General features: G+C 41.7%; 1 protein-coding gene across 2 annotated transcripts in view; it reads right to left on the bottom strand.

Moving 5' to 3' along the window:
• Positions 1–19066, bottom strand: part of ABLIM2 (actin binding LIM protein family member 2) — a 208588-nt gene that overhangs the window by 94146 nt on the left and 95376 nt on the right. For both annotated transcript variants that reach the window (XM_067558866.1, XM_067558867.1), the window contains 2 exons: positions 13510–13636; positions 10392–10485 (listed from right to left, as the gene is read on the bottom strand). In XM_067558866.1, coding sequence (XP_067414967.1) covers positions 10392–10485; positions 13510–13636 — 221 coding nt within the window. The remainder of the gene's footprint in view (positions 1–10391; positions 10486–13509; positions 13637–19066) is intronic.

Here is a 19066-nt window from a genome sequence, read left to right on the forward strand (position 1 = left end):
CACATATATTGACAGTTAAATGCAAATATTAACTCCTTCTGCTCCATACACAGTGCCTGCCATAGTACAGAATATCTTAGGAAGCCATCTGCAGCCACCAGACACACGTGGACACTGCAGTAGCAAATGTCATGACAATGTACACCACCTACTGAAGGACATTCTTGAGCCTTAACTAGGTAGTTGTGAATAATGTGGAATCTATATATCTCTAGTCCAGAGTAGAAAAAAAAGTGACCCTTTGCTGATAGAAGGACTATAATCAGAGAAGGAACGGGGTGTGGTGCAAAAAGGTCCAGATAAACCCTTTGAAATGCATCCCCGCAAAACTTCTTAACCTGTAGATTTTTATTCAGATGAATGGCAAAGAAATCTACCTGTAATGTTTACCACTGGAGGAGGATCTGACTTTCCTCTCCTCAATAACTGGAAACAAATGAAGATCTATTATCACCACTTAGCTCAGCCTGTCTCTCATTGTGTTCTACACCCTTGCTATCTATCTAAAGTAGTTATATGGCCTCCATTATTGTAGTATCTGAGAACCTCACAACCTTCAATGTATTTATCCTCACAACATCCCTGGGAGACAAGAAAAAAACAATTACTAATCTTTCATAACTTTTGTTCTTCAAGATGTGTTGGTCATGTCCATTCCATGCTAGTGCATGTGTGTCACATGCACAATTGATGGAGATTTTTCCCTTAGTGATATCTGTAGGACTGGCTCTAGTGCCCTGTGGACCCGCGCGCATATGCGTCGGTTAAAGGGGCGCCGCTGGCTCCAGAGCCCCTCTGTTCCTTCTTGCTGGTAACTCTGACAGAGGGGTAGGAGGGTGGGTCATGAAAGGGTCATGAGTAACACATGTCAAAGAACAACAGTTAGGAAAGGTAAGTAACTGTTTTTTCTTCAAGTGCTTGCTCATGTCCATTCCATGCTAGGTGACTCACATGCAGTACCCTTGGAGGGGAGTTCAGAGTTCGTGGACATGCTGACTGCAACACTCCTCTCCCAAAACTGGCATTGTCACGGGCCTGCTGGGTGATAGTGTAGTGACACATGAAGATATGAACTGATGCCCATGTTACGGCTCCGCAGATATCCTCATTGGTACTTATGCAAGGAACACTGCTGACAAAGCCTGGACTGTCGTGAAATGAGCAGTCAGGATGGCTGGAGGCAGAACTGTCACCCACTTGTAGCAAGCCCAGGTAGGGGCAGTTATCCAGGACAAGATTCTTTGGGATGACAGGTAGCCCTCTCCTCCTTTCCGCTACTGCTGCGAAGAGTTTTGTAGAGTTGCGGAAGGGCTCAGTCCTCTCAATATAGAAGATGAGGGCCTGCCTAACATTCAATGTATAGAGCTGACGTTCGTCAACTGTCTTATGAGGTTTACGGAAGAAGACAGGAACCAAGAAAAATGTCTTTGTTGTTGTGGAATTGTGACACCACCTTTGGTAGGAAGGCTGGACAGGGTTGCAGCTGGACCGTATCCTTGAAGAACACCGACATAAGGGTTTTGATCTCAGAGAATCTTCTAGATGAGGTGATTGCCACCAGGAAGACAACTTTTCAAGAGAGAAGCAGTATGCAGCAAGATGCTGCTGGCTTGAAGGGAGATCCTATGAGCCTTGACAGGACCAGGTTTATGTCCCATAGGGGAATTGGGTCACGTACCTGAGGGTAGAGTCTTTTCAGGCCCTTAAGAAACCTGACCATCATCTCGTGGGAAAACACTGCTCTTCCCTGCACTGGTGGATGGAAGACTGAGATGGTTGCAAAGTGAACCCTAATAGATAAGAGAGCCAGAACTTGATGTTTTAGGTGAAACAGATAGTCCAAGATAGACTTCAGAGAAGACCGGGATGGAAAGAGATTCCGTCCAGTCACCCAACAAATGAAACGTTTCCATTTTGCCACGTAGGTAGCAATGGTGGAAGGCTTTCTGCTACTTAGCAAGACTTGCCGGACCTGTTCTGAGCAGGCCTGCTCTTCAGGGTTCAGCCACGCAGTAACCATGCCATGCAGTGCAGGGAGGTGAGGTTTGGGTGAAGAAATCAGCTATGGTTTTGTGAAATCAAGTCCAGATGGAGTGGGAACACAAGTGGAGCTGCCAATGAGAGGTCCAGAAGCATACTAAACAATTCTATCAGCATAACCTTTGCCTTGTTTCGCTTCATTTTTAGGACCTTGTGAACCAAGGGTATCGGTGAGATGTATATTAGGTAGTCTGCGCATGACGGCAGGAAGGCATCAGAGAGGGAGTCCTGCTGTGCCCATGCAGCAAACAGAATTGATGGCATTTCGTGTTGTGCAAACAGGTCCACCGGGGGAGGTCCACTTCTGGAAGATGACACTGACAACTTCTGGATGAAGACATCACTTATGGTGAGAGGAAAAGGATCTGCTGAGGTGATCCACCAGTGTGTCTCAGGCTCTGGAGAGATGTGATGCCTCAACGTGAATGGAATGTTTCAGGCAGAAATCCCACAGCCACAGCACCTCCTTGCAGAAGGCAAAAGAGTGAACCCCTCCCTGCTTGTTGATGTAATACATTGATGCAGTGTTGTCCGTCAAGACCTGCACTACCCTGCCTGAGATCTGGAGAAGGAACACTTAGTAAGTCAAGCGTGCCACCCTGATCCCCCTGATGTTTATGTACAGGGAGAGTTCTTCTTGGGATCAGAGGCCCTGAGACCTGAGTCTATCGAGGTCGGCTTCCCACCCAAAGTCTGATGTGTCCGAAATTCAGGTTACTGACACATGTGGGACAGCAAAGGGTATGGAACCTGGGTCTCTCCACCAAGTCAGCGAAGCAAGGACCGGCAGCGGAATCGTGATTATTGAGTCCAAGTGCTGTCTGCTCAGGGAGTAGACCGACACTATCCACATCTCTGGGGGTCCGATGCGTAGCCTTGCATACTGCCCCACTTGGGTACATGCCGCCATTTGACCCAACAGTTTGAGGCAAACCCAAGCAGCTATTAGTGGATGAGTCGTGACCTGGGAGATCAGTTAGTTAGGCTGGGTACAGACTCCTTCAGCTCCTTGAATGACTGAATCTTCCAGTGGCATAGCACCATCATAGTTGCTTCTATGCCACCACCTTGCAGCACCTGGTCAGGGATTGCAGTAGGGCAAACAGAGATGTAGCCAGGACACCACTGCATCCAAATGATCTCCAGCTGCTAGAATGGCACTTTGGGGCTCTGGATAATTTTAAGGCTTCTCAAAGCCACTCCTAACCCTCAGCCTTCCATTCCTACACCAAGTATCATGTGGGAAGTCTAGAGAATCTGCCCCTATTCTGGTTGGGAACAGGAAAGGCCACTCAAGCGAATGGAAAACCTCCCACTGACTTTGATGGGGTTTGGATCAGACCCTGAGTTACCGGCACAGAACACCGCGTATTGTTTAAAAAGTTTAATTGTGTTTAATTTCTCTGTTTTTATGATATGCTTATTAGTGCAAATTCAGATTTTAAATTCACAAATAACTGCTTGGACTAAAAACAAAAACCAAGGTTTTCTTGGTGCCAGAACATAGAGAAGCCTCCTGCATCATGACAAAAGAGAAATGGCTGATTCTAAAAATTAACAGCTTGGGTTTATAATATTTGTTTATTTTCTGTGTTTTCCCCTGATGTTATTTTCTGCTGACGGCCATTCTGCAGAAACGAAAATAAACCATTTTTTTCCTAGGCAGTTTTACAGTTCTAGCAGAACTTAGAATCATAGAGTTGGAAGGGACCTCAGGAGGTAATCTAGTCCAATCCCCTGCTCAAAGCAGGACTAACCTCAGCTAAATAATCCCAGCCAGGGCTTTGTCAAGCCGCAGCTTAAAAACCTCCAAAGATGGAGATTCTACCACCACCCTAGGTAACCCATTCCAGTGCTTCACCACCCTCCTATAGTGAAAAACCTTTTCCTAATGTCCAACCTAGACCTCCCCAACTGCAACTTGAGACCATTGCTCCTTGTTCTGTCATCTGCCACCACTGAGAACAGCCTAGCTCCATCCTCCCTGGAACCCCCTTTCAGGTAGTTAAAGGCTGCTATCAAATCCCCCCCTCATTCTTCTCTTCTGCAGACTAAACAAGCTTAGTTCCCTCAGCCTCTCCTCATAAGTCTTGTGCTTCAGCCATCTAATCATTTTTGTTGCCCTCCGCTGGACTCTCTCCAACTTGTCCACATCCTTTTTGGAGTGGGGGGCCCAAAACTGGACACAATACTCCAAATGCGGCCTCACCAATGCCGAATAGAGGGGAATAATCACTTCACTCGATCTGCTGGCAATGCTCCTACTAATGCAGCCCAATATGCTATTAGCCTTCATGGCAACCAGGGAACACTGCTGACTCATATCCAACTTCTTATCCATTGTAACTCCCAGTTCCTTTTTTGCAGAACTGCTGCATAGCCCGTCAGTCCCCAGTCTGTAGCTGTGCATGGGATTCTTCCATCCTAACTGCAGGACTCTACATTTGTCCTTGTTGAACCTCATCAGATTTCTTTTGGCCCAATCCTCAAGTTTGTTTAGGTCCTTCTGTATCCTATCCCTACCTTCCAGGGTATCTACCACTCCCCCTAGCTTAGTGTCATCTGCCAACTTGCTGAGGGTGCAATCGACCCCATCTTCCAGATCATTAATGAAGATGTTGAACAAAACCGGCCCCAGGATAACTCCTGGGGCACTCTGCTTGTGACCGGCTGCCAGCTAGACATGGAGCCATTGATCACTACTCGTTGAGCCCTATGCTCTAGCTAGTTCTCTATCCATTTTATAGTCCATTCATCCAACCCATACTTCTTTAACTTGCTGATAAGAATACTGTGAGAGACAGTATCAAAAGCTTTGCTAAAGTCAAGGTATATCACGTCCACCACTTTCCCCACATCCACAGAGCCAGTCACTTCTTCATAGAAAGCAATCAGATTGGTCAGGCATGACTTTCCCTTGGTGAATCCATGTTGACTGTTCCTGATCACCTTCCTCTCTTCTAAGTGCCTTAAAATGGATTCCTTGAGGACCTGCTCCATGATTTTTCCAGAGATTGAGGTGAGGCTGACCGGTCTGTAGTTCCCTGGATCCTCTTTCCTCCCTTTCTTGAAGATGGGCACTATATTTGCTTTTTTCCAGTCATCAGGGACCTCCCCTTGTTGCCACGAGCTTTCAAAGATAATAGCTAATGGCTCTGAAATCACATCAGCCAACTCCCTCAGCACCTTTGGGTGCATTGCATCTGGCCCCATGGACTTGTGTATGTCCAATCTTTCTAAATAGTCTTGGACCTGTTTCTTCAGCTCTGCAGGATGTTCACCTCCTTCCCATTCTGTGCCGCCCAGTGCAGTAGTCTGGGAGCTGACCTTGTCTGTGAAGACAGAGGCAAAAAAGGCATTGAGTACCTCAGCTTTCTCCACATCCTCTGTCACTAGGTTGCCTCCCCCATTCTGTAAGGGGCCCACACTTGACCTAATCTTCCTCTTGTTGGTAACATACCTGTAGAAACCCTTCTTGTTCCCCTTCACATCCCTTGCTAGCTGCAACTCCAATTGTGCTTTGGCCTTCCTGATTTAATTCCTGCATGTTCAAGCAGTATTTTTATAATCCTCCCTAGTCATCTGACAAAGCTTCCACTTCTTGTAAGCTTCTTTTTTGTGTTTAAGTTCACCAAAGACTTATTTGTTAAGCCAAGCTGGACGCCTACCATATTTGCTATTCTTTCTGCACATCGGGATGGTTTGTTCCTGTGCCCTCAATAAGCTTTCTTTAAAATACAGCCAGCTCTCTTGGATTCCTTTCCCCTCATATTAGCCTCTCAGGGGATCCTGCCCATCAGCTCCCTGAGGGAGTCAAAGTCTGCTTTTCTGAAGTCCATGGTCCGTATCTTGCTGTTCTCCTTTCTTCCTTTTGTCAGGATCCTGAACTCGACCATCTCATTGTCACTGCTGCCTAGATTGCCACCCACTTCTACTTCCCCTACCAAATCTTCCGTTTGCTTAAACCAAACTCAGCTGTTGAAAGCAACGTCCATCCATCCTGGATTTCCACATCAAGATGGCAGGTTTGTCCAAACGCATAAAGAAAGAACACAGCAATTTCCATAAGGGCAGCACAGATACTGTACTGAACACTGCTCCCTTTTCTTACTCATTGCCAGGGCCTAATCTTGCCCAGCCCTGCATGGATGTGCAAGGGCTTTAAAGTAGTAGCACGGTGATCACTGCAGTGGGGAGGAAGGAAAGGCTGACAGACCACATAGGAGGATTCTATACTCCTTGCATTTTACATGCATAATTCCATTGTGGATTCTTGTGCAACCCATTCAAAGGAAGCTTTGGGGTGAGATGAGACAGACTAGAGAGGTTTGGGGACATGGCCAGGAAGACTAGGTGAGATCAGAACAAATAGAAAGATTCAGTTGCCCAAATCTCCGCAATCAGCAACAACAACTATACAATAGTCCATGCAAGTGACAGCAGTATAGAGACAGGCTGCACCGACACTCCACATCCTGGGGAGTCTATTCCCCTTACCTACACAGAGCTAGCCTGTCCTAAATCCATTTTACTCTGACTTTACAGAGGGAATCAGGATTTGACCCTCAGAAAATAGGCCACAGGAAGACCTTAAGTAAACAAATCATGAATGATATTTGGCTGCCAGCATAAGAAAACAACTGTATTATTGGAAGTTATCAGCAGTTTGCACTACTAATCTCTCCCTTCCTTTTCCCCTGAATAAATACTTAAAATGAACCAAGAACTATAGGAGAGGAAGACTAAACAATAAAATCTGTCTACAGACATTAGGCACGGAAAAAGCTGTTCTGCTGACTATTCATTATCATAGAAATCAGATATGGAAAAAATCATATTAAGTCATCTACTTTTTTCCTTTTTCAGTGCATGATTATTCCCTAACATACATTTTCTGATGCATTGTCTGGTCTAGTTTTAGTATGACCTAAGTGATATTTTCCAGCACTTCCCTTTGGAGCCTATTCCACAGTCTCACTGGTAGGATATTTCCCTTCTTTAGCAGCAATTTTCCCCGATCACACTTGTGAATCCTCACAATATATTCAAAAACATATAAAGAAAACAAAACTGTTGAAAAAAAGGAAGCGCTGCTGAGGTTTCCAAAGATGACAAATGTTAGAAGCAGCCCTGGATGCTTCATTTTTGTAAACACATTGACACATTTTTGTAAACACATTGATAGATCATCTAAAAAAGTAGGGGGGGAACAAATATTGGATTAGATACTGAACTGGAATTGAGATATCTATCCTAAGTCCTAGAGTAGGTCAGTCAGACAGCTGAAATGCAAAATACAAGACTGTTAACTATGTTGGATATTCTGATGTATCTGCACTTAACAGCCAATGGCAAGAGGTAGATGCACCCCATGTTGCCATTAGTTCCCAATCTAACAAAACCAGTGCAGCTGCTGCTGCTAAACATCAAAGGCTCTGTTCATCCTTTCCTCATCAACCAAAACATTAGGGGCACCTGGTTCTCAACTGCCTTGCACCTTGAGTCATCATTTACTTCTGTGAATGTTGGATGTAAAATGCAACCAAATGAGAATGGAAGCAATTTAAACTTACTTTGCACCAACACTGTAAGGCAGTGGAGAATCAAGCCCTAAAAGACCTTTCTGTATTGCAGAGACAACAGGAATTCAAGAAGCAGGTGGTGCCACTTTCGTCCATCTAATTCGAAAGCTAACAATTCCATCTGACATACCAGGATACAACTGAGACCATTAGGAGGGCTGTGTTACTATTCCTTGCAATCCTGGGTGCCCTACAAAGCCTTGCTGAAGCAGCTCCCACATGGGCTGCTCACAAACAGCCTGCCAGCATGCAAGTTACACCTTGAGTGTCTGTGTGTAACTGTAGCCTGCCAATTACACTCTGGGTCTCACCAGCCTTGGTTATACTGCAGGCTCCAACACTCCCCCCAGTCCCAGATCATCCCCCAGAAATATATTCTTGTACTGCCTAGCCCTCTCCTGGACAGTACAGATATATTAAATCTGTTACTCCTTTATGGGAATAATACACCAGTTTATTGTCTTAAATAGAATTAACCAAACACTTCAATTTAAACACACTGAATTAGATAAAACAGGAAAAAAAAATTTATTAACTACAAAGAGATAGATTTTAAGTGAGTACAAGTAATGAGGTATAAAAGTCAAAAACAGTTGGAAAAAAATAAAGATAAAACACTTACTAGTGCCTAACTGAACAAACTATAGTAGATTCAAGCAAAATTTCTCACCACATACTTTCAGCAAGGTTACTGACCAAACTCTTTAGGTCAGGACCCGTACCCTCTGCTAAGTCTAATATCTGTTTTCCTTTGTCTTGCCTTTTTGATACCAGAAACAGATGGGAGGGGTCTCGGGGTGTTTGCCCCTGCTTTTTAAAGTTTCAGTCTCTCTCCTGAAAAACATTTCCAGCTGACAACCAAGAGACAAAGAGTTTATGTGGAAGGATGTTAGCCGCTGGCTTTTTTCACCTGTTTGAGCTTTCTTTGTTTTTCTTTCCTGCTTGAAGACTCTATTTATGGCTTAAATGCAAATTAAAGCAAGCACACACGTTCCTTTGTTTAGGACAGACCTGTTTGCTGACTTTTGCTTGGGCAGGACTGTGCGGTTTGGAACTACACAGACACAAACACTCCCTAAACTATGAAAATAAAGCTATTTGGTCTTATTTTAGGTATAATGGATGGAAATGATCCAAATATTTGCGTCTTGTATCAGGTTCTTTTCAATAATATCATACAGGGAAATCTTATAACTTCACATACAATGTTGCCACACATATTTTATCAGGACAATACTTACTAGCAAATTCTGAGTTTTCAAATGATACCTTACAAAGGATACCTTGTACAAAGATTATTACAATAGTGTGTTGGGTGTGAAAACAGGGACGCATTAAGTCATTCATCCCCACAACCTGCCATGGATAGAAATACAAATTAAATCAGAGAGGGGTAACAACAGTGGATATGGCTCAAGCATTGAGCCTGTTATGGAAAAAAATATATTACTGCTGCTATAGAACAAAAACTAGGAATTCTCTTCTATTAGCTAGCAAATCAATACACTCTGAAACATGTATGCGCCAGATTGAGAGAGATATAGGAGAGGCACTGTTAACACATGTGCAGTAAATTCTAGTTTCCTTGTTTAGAACAACAAGGAAGATGTGCTGGAGGAAAAAAAAACACACGTTGCTTTACACCTTCACAATGAAGTATATATATTACATAGGAACATTTTTTCCTGCTCAAGTACTATTACTATATATTTCCTGCTGTAGCCATCAGCCCCTGTTTTTGAATACTGGAGACTCTGCCTCATGAGCAACTCAGGTGGAAGAATGAGACTTCCTTCACAGATTCTCATTATTCATTCTTAATGAACCAGAAGGGATCACTACTGAGTGATGTGACTCTTCCTGACTCCAGTCCTGAGTGGACTAAAGTAACTGGAGATATGAGAGAGACAAGTTGGGTGAGGTAATATCTTTTATTGGACCAACTTCTGTTGGTAAGGAAGCTCTATATAAGATTGAAAGTTTGTCTCTCTCACCGACAAAATTTGGTTTAATAAAAAGATATTACCTCATCCCCTTGTCTCTGGGACAAAAAATGGCTACAACACCACTGTATATAGCTGGAACTATGGCACAGGAACAGAAAGAAAAATACACCTTTATAAATAAATTGGATAACCATCCATCCAGAACCAGAGACTTTATTTTGTGTCTAATCTGGGTTTAGTTCAGTCTTTAGTTATGTGGAGTCATGTGTAGCAAGTTTTTTGGGCACAGCCTTTGTACACCCGCACAACATATTCCCAACCTTTCTTCAGAACAACGAACAGGCCCAGGGAAATGACAACATTGCTCATTTATGATCACAGGCAAAAATACTGAAAGTTTCATTTTAGTTTTCCAGTACCTTCACTATGAACTCAGAAATACACAGACTAGATAAACATGTATGAAAGAATGGAATTTATAACTTCACAACACAGTTACATTGTTACATGCCTAACAGTCCCCTAAATTACCTCTACTCTGCTGCCTTGCCACCCTTCAATAACTTAGAATACGCCATTTAAAATTCATATATTAGCAAAGCTTCAAGCAAATAGGTGTGTACCGAGTTATAGAAATACTCCCTGACGGTTCATAAAAAGTAATGTAATGATTTAACATGGATTGATTCTGGGAGTGAAATGGGAAGAGAAAAGCAGTTAATAGAAATGTTAACACTCAGTTCTTGCACATCAATAACCGAAACAAAGGAGGTCTCTTAAGTTTTGAGTGTGAATGTCTGTTTGGTTGATAGAATTTTCTTACCTCCAGCACTCTTCCTGTGATGTACTTCTCACAGTTGTCACATTTTATGCCAAACTTAGCATGATAGTCCATTTCACAGTATGGAACACCATCTCTAGAGAAAAGACAGACAATACATAGATAGTTTCAAAGTTGCCTATGGTTCCCCTAGCAGATTGCACAGCTAAACCTTGTTGGTATTCCAGGGAGGGTTGATTACAAACCTCTTTTCCCTCCCCAACCCCATTTATCAATTTGGTAAATACCTGAATAATTAATGAACAGGAAATTATACTTGGCTCATCCAAATCTGACTCCTCCAAATTGATCTCAATCCCACTTTCCTACTTTGCACTGTATTCAGCAATTTTCTCTTTCTCCATAATAAGATCAAATGTCTCTTACGCTCAAACAGATTATAGTATTTTCTTTGATAGTCTTACTCATTAACTTATTCCTTGTGTTTCCTACTCTGAGAAATAAATCAGTTCCTATTTCCACTTACTTTTCTATCCTTTATTAATTGTTGGCTAAACCCACTCTCAACCTGGATTGTACAGGAATAATTGCTTAATTCTGTGGACATTCTTTTGAGTTAGGAACTTTCCAAGAGCATCAAGATGCCAATGTCTTCTCTGTAGAAGATGACTATACAGAGATCAATCTAAGTGACAGAAAGGTCTTTGAAATATGCCCATGCATGCAATAAACTGCAGAATTTTGGGTGGTTTTATTTGCAGGTTTTAAATGATGATAATACAAATTTACAAAGGTATGTAATGGGAATTTCAAATCTCAGCTTTTGGCTCTAAATAAACTTTAGCAATTTATGTTACTCCAATTAACTAAAACAGATTATATTACATCATCAATGACCACAAATAACTCATCAGAAAACTACTTGGATCCTAACTGATTTACAGTAAGGAGTTCCAACCACTATTTAAAAGATCCTGACACAAGAAGCAAATATTTGGATCATTTCCACCCATTGTGCTACACCTAAACTGAGACCAAATACTCTTATCTTCACAGTTTAGAGAGTGTTTGTGCATGAAATATATAGAAGCTCTTTTATACAATACGTCATACATAGCTCCTTTAATTTTCAATGCATTTTACAACATTAATTCTCACCACACCCCGTGACATAGGCAAATATTATTTTATTGCTATACATGCTTTCTACTCTTGACTCCATGTCAAGTTTGGAGATAAATCCCTGAAGATTCCTCCATAGCATATGGGTATTAACCAATTGCCTCAGATGTTCTTCTTCATCAAGCATGTAGTGCAAAATCCATATCAAATGAAGAATGGCATGGGTGAGGGAATAGTTTTAGTCTCAGAGGGAATGTCTACACAGCAAAGAAGAACCTGCAGTTGGCCCATGCCAGTCAACTCGGGCATTGCTGTGTAGAATTCCGGGCTCAGGCTGGCGCCAAGGCTCTAGGAACTTGCGGGGTGGGAGGGTCTCAGAGCCCGACTCCAGCCCCATCCCAGAAGGCTACACAGCAAATAAAACAACCCTGCAGCCCGAGTCGGGTGGCACAGGCCAGCCAGGGGTTTTTCTTTGCTATGGAGACATACCCAGAATGTAGGTAAGATGAGGGGAGCTAGACTGCAGTAATATTGCCCCTTTTTGACCTGAGCAGCTAGTTAAAGTTCAGGGCCCTGGAGATGTTCCCACTGGAAGTAGAGATTGATGGAATCTGGTATTTTCTTTGATGCAGTCTCATTAGTTACAAGGATTGTAACAAAAATCCACTTTCTATGAATGCAGGAGAAACAAAGAACAAAAGGAGCAGTTTCTTAGCTTACCGGTCCAAGCCTCTTTAGGCAGCAGACACAAAAGTGCTCTCTCTAGCTTTTTCCAGGTTCACATTGTGGTTACAGTGCTTTTGGCTCTCTCTCAGTCTTGTCTTTTTCAGTCTTTTTGTCCCTTTACCCCCTTCTACCCAAAACAATTCTTAGGCAAAAGCTCCAGGGCAGGATCATACACTCCTTTTATCTTAGGTAGAGGCTTCTGCTTAGAGTTATATATGTATAATCGACACATTCAGAAATTACTGTTCATCTGCATGTTTAAAAAACCATTTTTGATTTGGTGAACAGAAAGTATTAGTATAATCCTATAGTAATCTTGCTTTGTTTTAACTATGGAGTTATGTACATGTCACCCTCTTCTAATCTCCTAATTCACCTCTGCACTATAAATTAGTCATATGAGAGGGAAGGATGGTCATGTACCTAAAATTTCTTCCAAGGAGCTCAAAGTGCTTTATAAACACTAGCAAATTAATCCCCTAACACACACATAAGGCAGCAAATATTGCCTCCCATTTTAACAGATGGAGAAGTCAAAACACATAAGTAAGAGACTAGCCCAAGGCTACCACAGACATCCCAGTGAAATGATTTGCCCAAGGTTACCCATGTGCCTCAGTTTCTAAGAGAGAAATTAGCCTTTCTTCTGAAGGCCAGTAAAAGAACTATCTTCCACTCAAACCCGCAAAGCGGGGCCTCAGTGGAACTTCAACTGGCATTGAGCTGCCCCTCAGCATAGCTGTTAAATTCAGTGTAAGCACAATCCACTGTGTGCACAAGGATTTAGTGTGACAAAAAGACCAGTAATATATCACCCTGATGAACATTTTTAGGATATTGTTTCTAGTATGAAACACTGTGGCGGGGACAAATATTTTTGTTCACATCCCAGCACTAGCATAATCTGTCAAGGTCAAACACAAATAACAGAGTCTGCTCAAAAGAGGACCAGGACTCGAAGAGCACGACTGGTATAAGTAAGGACTGAGGGGGTGGATTTGCAAAAGCACCTAAGTAGCTTGGCAGCATAAAACCCATGGATCTAGTGGTCCTAAATCACTTAGGTGCATCAGCAGAGTCTTGGGTAGAAGACTGCACTGACCCTTACTCCAGTATGCCTGGCTCAAGCTAGCAGTATTAGTTCATTGCTTTCACTAACAATTTGAAAATTTAAGAAAGAAAAATCTATGCTTTTAAAGAACAGTGTTAAGAACATGCAACAACAGGCTAACCAAATACCTTTTTGCTAACAGAATGCTGAAAATGAACTAGAGATTATAAGGATTGGTGAGCTTCTCTCATTTCCACTTACTTGCTGATGTACTCGGCATTCAAAAGTTTGCCACATGTCTTGCATTTAAAACAGCCCAAATGCCAGTGTTTGTCCAAAGCTACCAATGACTGTCCATTTTTTATTTCTGAACCACAGCCCCCGCAATCTGTAACAGAAAAACCCTTTGCAAATTAATCATATACTTTATGCATAACTGATCATGAGGGTGCAATAATACAGGTTACTGCAAGACAAGTATCCATTGGTGTTATCATAGCAACTGTACAAGGAAATTTGGAATCTCATTATTTGCTGCCAACCCACGTGTGCTTTATTCTGGGTGGCAAGTTGGATAGATATAATATCATTGACAGGGTGACTACTTAAAAGAAATATTAGTTTTTTGAATAAGTTGATTTTTGCTGGTACTTTAATACATTTGGGGTGTATGTATATAATATGTAATATTGCCAACCCCAAGCATTCAAAAGTCATGAGTCAGGCCCCACAAAATTCATAAGATTGGTCTACAAACAATAAGATTTTTAAAAATAATAAATTCTAGGTTCTTATTATTGCCTTGTTTTTGAGTCTTTAAATTACACTCAGGTTATGTTTTCAGGCTTTTCTCTGCAACCACGAGAGCCAGAAACTTACTTAAAAAAATAGGAAAGCTGAAAGTTTCATGTAATGGCTGGCCTCCAGGAGCTGGGGCTTTAAGAAAAAAACACCAAGTTTCTTAAGACTTACTATCAAATCATGAAAGTTGGTAACACAGGATGTACCACATGTAAAAGTCGATCACGATCACTGGCTACATACTTTTTACTTATTTATAAAATGCACTTACCAACGTTAACCAAGTTCTAAGCATATGTACAAAAATTACAATATTACACAACTTATTTACATTAACAAAATAGGCTATGTCCAAGTAGCACCATACCACATTTACGCTCACTCATTCCAGCAAAAAGATTCAGGGCAAGGTTTAAAAAGTGGGTTCTTGAAGTTAGGCTTCCAAGTCCATATATAGGCAGCTAAATAAGTGATCGGATTTACTGAAGTGCAGATTATTCAGCCACGTCCACTGAATTACCATTAAGCAAATTCATCACTCAAATTTGGAAGAAAAATATAGGGCCTTTTTTTTTTTTTTTTTAAATCTGCGGTTTGGTCTTCACTACAGACTTATGTCAGTATAATCCACACCCCTTATCGACATAGTTATACTGATCTAAGCCCTACTGTAGACTGTGCTATGTTGATGGGAGGGTTTCTCCCACTGACATAGCTACCGCCTCTTGGGGAGGTGGAGTACCTCTGCCAACAGGAGAAGCTCTCCCGTCTGCATAGATTGCTTCTTCACTAAGTCTATTTCTACATTACAGCCTATGTCGCCAAAACTTATGTCATTCAGGGGTGTGAATGTTCCATCCCACTGAGTGACATAAGTTACACCAACATAAGCACTCATGTGCACAGTACTATGTTGGCAGGAGACATAGCTTCTCTCACCGACATAGCTTCTGTCGCTCACGGAGGTGGGTTTTTTTATGCTGACGGGAGAGTACCTGTACAGCTGCACTGCTGTACGTATTGACATAGCCTAAGTGCTACAGCAACACAGCTGTATTGGTACATCTGTGCTGCTGCAGTGCTGTATGTATAGACAAGCCCTAAGTGAAGCAGTAATAAGATTTATACTGAATTTAAGGAGTCGTGCTTCAGCCCATCTTCTGATATTACCAGCTCAGTTTGAACATTAAGTAAATAAGAAAAACTAATTTTTAAGTTCCTAGGAGGAGATGTTGCCATAAATGTTTAAAGGCAACAACAAACATGTAAGTAGATAATCACTATGAAGAGCTTTATAGAAGCAAAACAATTTGCAAAGGACTGGAACTGGGAAAACATGGCCTTCGGGAGCACCCTTAGCTCCTCCCAAAGCAGACCTCAAGATACTGATGTAAAAAAGGAGAATGAAACTAACCTAGAAAAACACTGTCCCATATAATAAGCGTGCAAAACACAAGGTATTCTTCCTCAGTTACTACTTTTTCAGTCCCATAAAAGTCTCAAGCTAATGAAAGCTTCTCTTATTTAGGAGTTCAATAAAATAAAAGGGGACAAATAGGAGGATTGGGCCAAAAGAAATCTGATGAGGTTCAACAAGGACAAGTGCAGAGCCCTGCAGTTAGGATGGAAGAATGCCATGCACAGCTACAGACTGGGGACTGACGGGCTAGGCAGCAGTTCTGCAAAAAAGGAACTGGGAGTTACAATGGATAAGAAGTTGGATATGAGTCAGCAGTGTTCCCTGGTTGCCAAGAAGGCTAATAGCATTTTGGGCTGCATTAATAGGGGCATTGCCAGCAGATCGAGTGAAGTGATTATTCCCCTCTATTCGGCACTGGTGAGGCCGCATTTGGAGTATTGTGTCCAGTTTTGGGCCCCCCACTACAAAAAGGATGCGGACAAGTTGGAGAGAGTCCAGTGGAGGGCAACAAAAATAATTAGATGGCTGGAGCACAAGACTTATGAAGAGAAGCTGAGGGAACTAGGCTTGTTTAGTCTGCAGAAGAGAAGAATGAGGGGGAATTTGATAGCAGCCTTTAACTACCTGAAACGGGGTTCCAGGGAGGATAGAGCTAGGCTGTTCTCAGTGGTGGCAGATGACAGAACAAAGAGCAGTGGTCTCAAGTTGCAGTGGGGGAGGTCTAGGTTGGATATTAGGAAAATGTTTTTCACTAGGAGGGTAGTGAAGCACTGGAATGGGTTACCTAGGGAAGTGATGGAATCTCCATATTTAGAGGTTTTTAAGCTGCGAATTGACAAAACCCTGGCTAGGTGAGGTTAGTCCTGCTTTGAGCAGGGGGCTGGACTAGATGACCTCCTGACGTCCCTTCCAACTCTAATCTTCTATGATTCTATATTAGTGATATGTTTTTATTTTAAGAAGGGACTATTTGCATGGTAGGAAGTTTGATATCAGGACCCCAGTGTACCAAAGTGTAATGCTAGTGCATAGTTCTAGATCAATAATACTTATAACAGAGTGCTTATATAACACTTCTCACCTTCAAAGTGTAACCCACTGGTAAATGTGTGTTACAAGTACCTCTTGGTGCCAATTCACAGAGAGTACAAATTGTTACAACCCCCAGCTATGTAGCAGCTCATTAATTTAGCTCTGAATTTAGCGCTGGATGTCCCTGGTTCGATCCCCAGCATGTTGGCCAAGATGGCGACTGTCACACAGCACTTTACAAACGTTAATCAGTTAATTCATAACACCAGTCTTGTGGTAGGCAGTCGGCAATTATCACTAGGAAACTGAGGCAGAAAGGAGAAAATATCTTTCCCAAAGCCACAGACAGACAGAGTCTCAGAGACAGACGTTCATAGCTCCCAGTCCTATCCACTCCATGTGCTCCACTAGATTTAGTAAGATTTCCATGAGGTCGGCTTTCAGATTCATACTGTGACAGTTCACATAGTGCTGGGTCCATGCCCTAGTTTATCAACTAAAAAAAAAGACATGAATTCAATTAAAGTGGTTACTGGTGCTGGCTGTGCTGCGGGAAGGTCAGATCATGTGGGTTGGAGAAAAAGGGGTGTGCGTGTGTGTTAGTAAGTAAAACCAATCCTGGAACAATGCCCACCATCGATGACAGAATTGAAACCCAAGACAGTAAAAGGGAAAGCTATTCACGTCTCTTCTGTGCAGGGACAGTATCTTTGTCAAGGTTTGCATAATTCTCAGCACAAGAGAGCTACCATCCTGATTGGGGTCTGTAGATGATGCCGTACAAAAATTAGGATAGGTTAAAATTTGTCAAATATTTAAAATTGTAATGAAAATTTTGAATTTCAATGGCAAACATTTTCATAATTCCTCCCTTCGACTCCCATTTTTTGATCAGTTAAGTCAGTAATGCGGACAAGAGAGACAACCAGCTAAGGAGCAAGAACCTTAGTCTGGTTAAGCAAAAGCTATAAAAGAAGACAACAGAGAAGACTCAGAAGCTGCACTAATCTATATGATTAAATGATGGCCTTTCGCCTGTCAAACCTGCAGTGTCTTGAAAGCAGAATTGGAAGGAAAAATAAATAAGAGAGCTCTCAAGGTTTACCAGCAGCATTATCTGGAATATACTCATGAGAAAGAAGAATGCATAAAATCCAGACTGTGATGACAGAATCGAGACTTGAAGCAGTTGCAGTCTAAAAAGAAAGGATCTGAAAAATAAGTAAAGAAGGAGTAAGAATATGTCGATGTATTTTCAAAAGAGAAGCTTAAAAAGGTGTTAAAATATGCAGAGATTGTGAGAAAAAGCAAAGATCTAGTTAAAAAAGCGATACTAGCACCAGTGTCTCAGTAATAATATTCCTTCTCTTCTATGTGAGCTCAGTTGAAGGGGCATGTGGAGGAACTCTGGATGCATAATGGCAGTTTGATAGAGAAAAGGCAGAACCAGGAACATTAAGACATTCAGAGTCATTTAGAGACACCAGAAAGGAAAACAAACAAGTCCATTAAGGAGGAAAAAAGATGCACAAAGCCATTCAACATCGAAGAAGATTGATGCTGGTAAAGTGATTCCAAATCAGAGGAGTCTATATATAAATTTTTGAAAAACTGGCTTCCTGAGCATAATTTCTGTTTAAAATAAAAAGTGCCATTTAGTTGCTTAATTGTGACATTAATAAGGCTACCAACAAAATAGCCTAAAGAAGTGTAATAGTAACAGCATTTTAATGAGACCAGAATTATAGCAGTCCATGTTTGTTTACCTTTGGTGGATTTGTGAGGCATGAGGAAAGTTATACTGTGTCTCTTCAAGACCATTATGCTGAAACCCAGCACTGCTGGAAATCAGCCTAGAGCAAAAGCCTTTACAGTGTGGAGCAGATTGCTGAAGGTCTGCTAATAAATTAATCCCACATTTGGGTGTGTGCCCAGACCTATTCCCATAAGACACTACACACCTCAGTATAGGTTATCTTATAGAAAGCAGAAATCTGTTTGGGAATCTGCAAGTGCCACGGCTTTTAGCTACTAATCTAATTTGATCTCATCTGTAGAATTTTACTTTTACAGACTTAGTACAATATAACATATTTGGCTGTCATTCACTCAAGCTTTCAGCTGGCAGAGGATAAGTATTTTGGGTGTATTTTTCTTTTAACAGCTCTCTTCCCTATTATATTCCTGACAATTAAAAACAAATACTGCTGTTGCTATGCCAACTATGCCTATTGATGTAAGTCCCTGTCTACTTGCCTCTGAGGTAACATCTTTTGCTGACTCATTTCACTTCGACCAATAGATCTGTAGGATACAAATGAATTTGCTGATATATTTTGATATATTCTCCTCAATACACATTGTCAGAAAAAGTTTTACAGAGCAAGTCCATCAGAAACTAAAGAGAAAAGGAAGGTGTTTATTTATAACAATGAAAGATTCAGTGGCTTAGGATGAGAGCAGAGTTCCAGATAGGTGTGTCAGAGAGAGAGCAATTCCCATTTTTCCTCTAAATCCTGGAGTGTAAAAGGGGAAGGCCAAAACTGAATAGAGAAACAAAGGAGG

This window comes from Emydura macquarii, unplaced genomic scaffold (genome assembly GCF_026122565.2).
Source record: "Emydura macquarii macquarii isolate MOO-44397 ecotype Brisbane River unplaced genomic scaffold, CSIRO-AGI_Emac_v2 contig_2199, whole genome shotgun sequence".
In the NCBI taxonomy this organism is placed as follows: domain Eukaryota; kingdom Metazoa; phylum Chordata; order Testudines; family Chelidae; genus Emydura; species Emydura macquarii.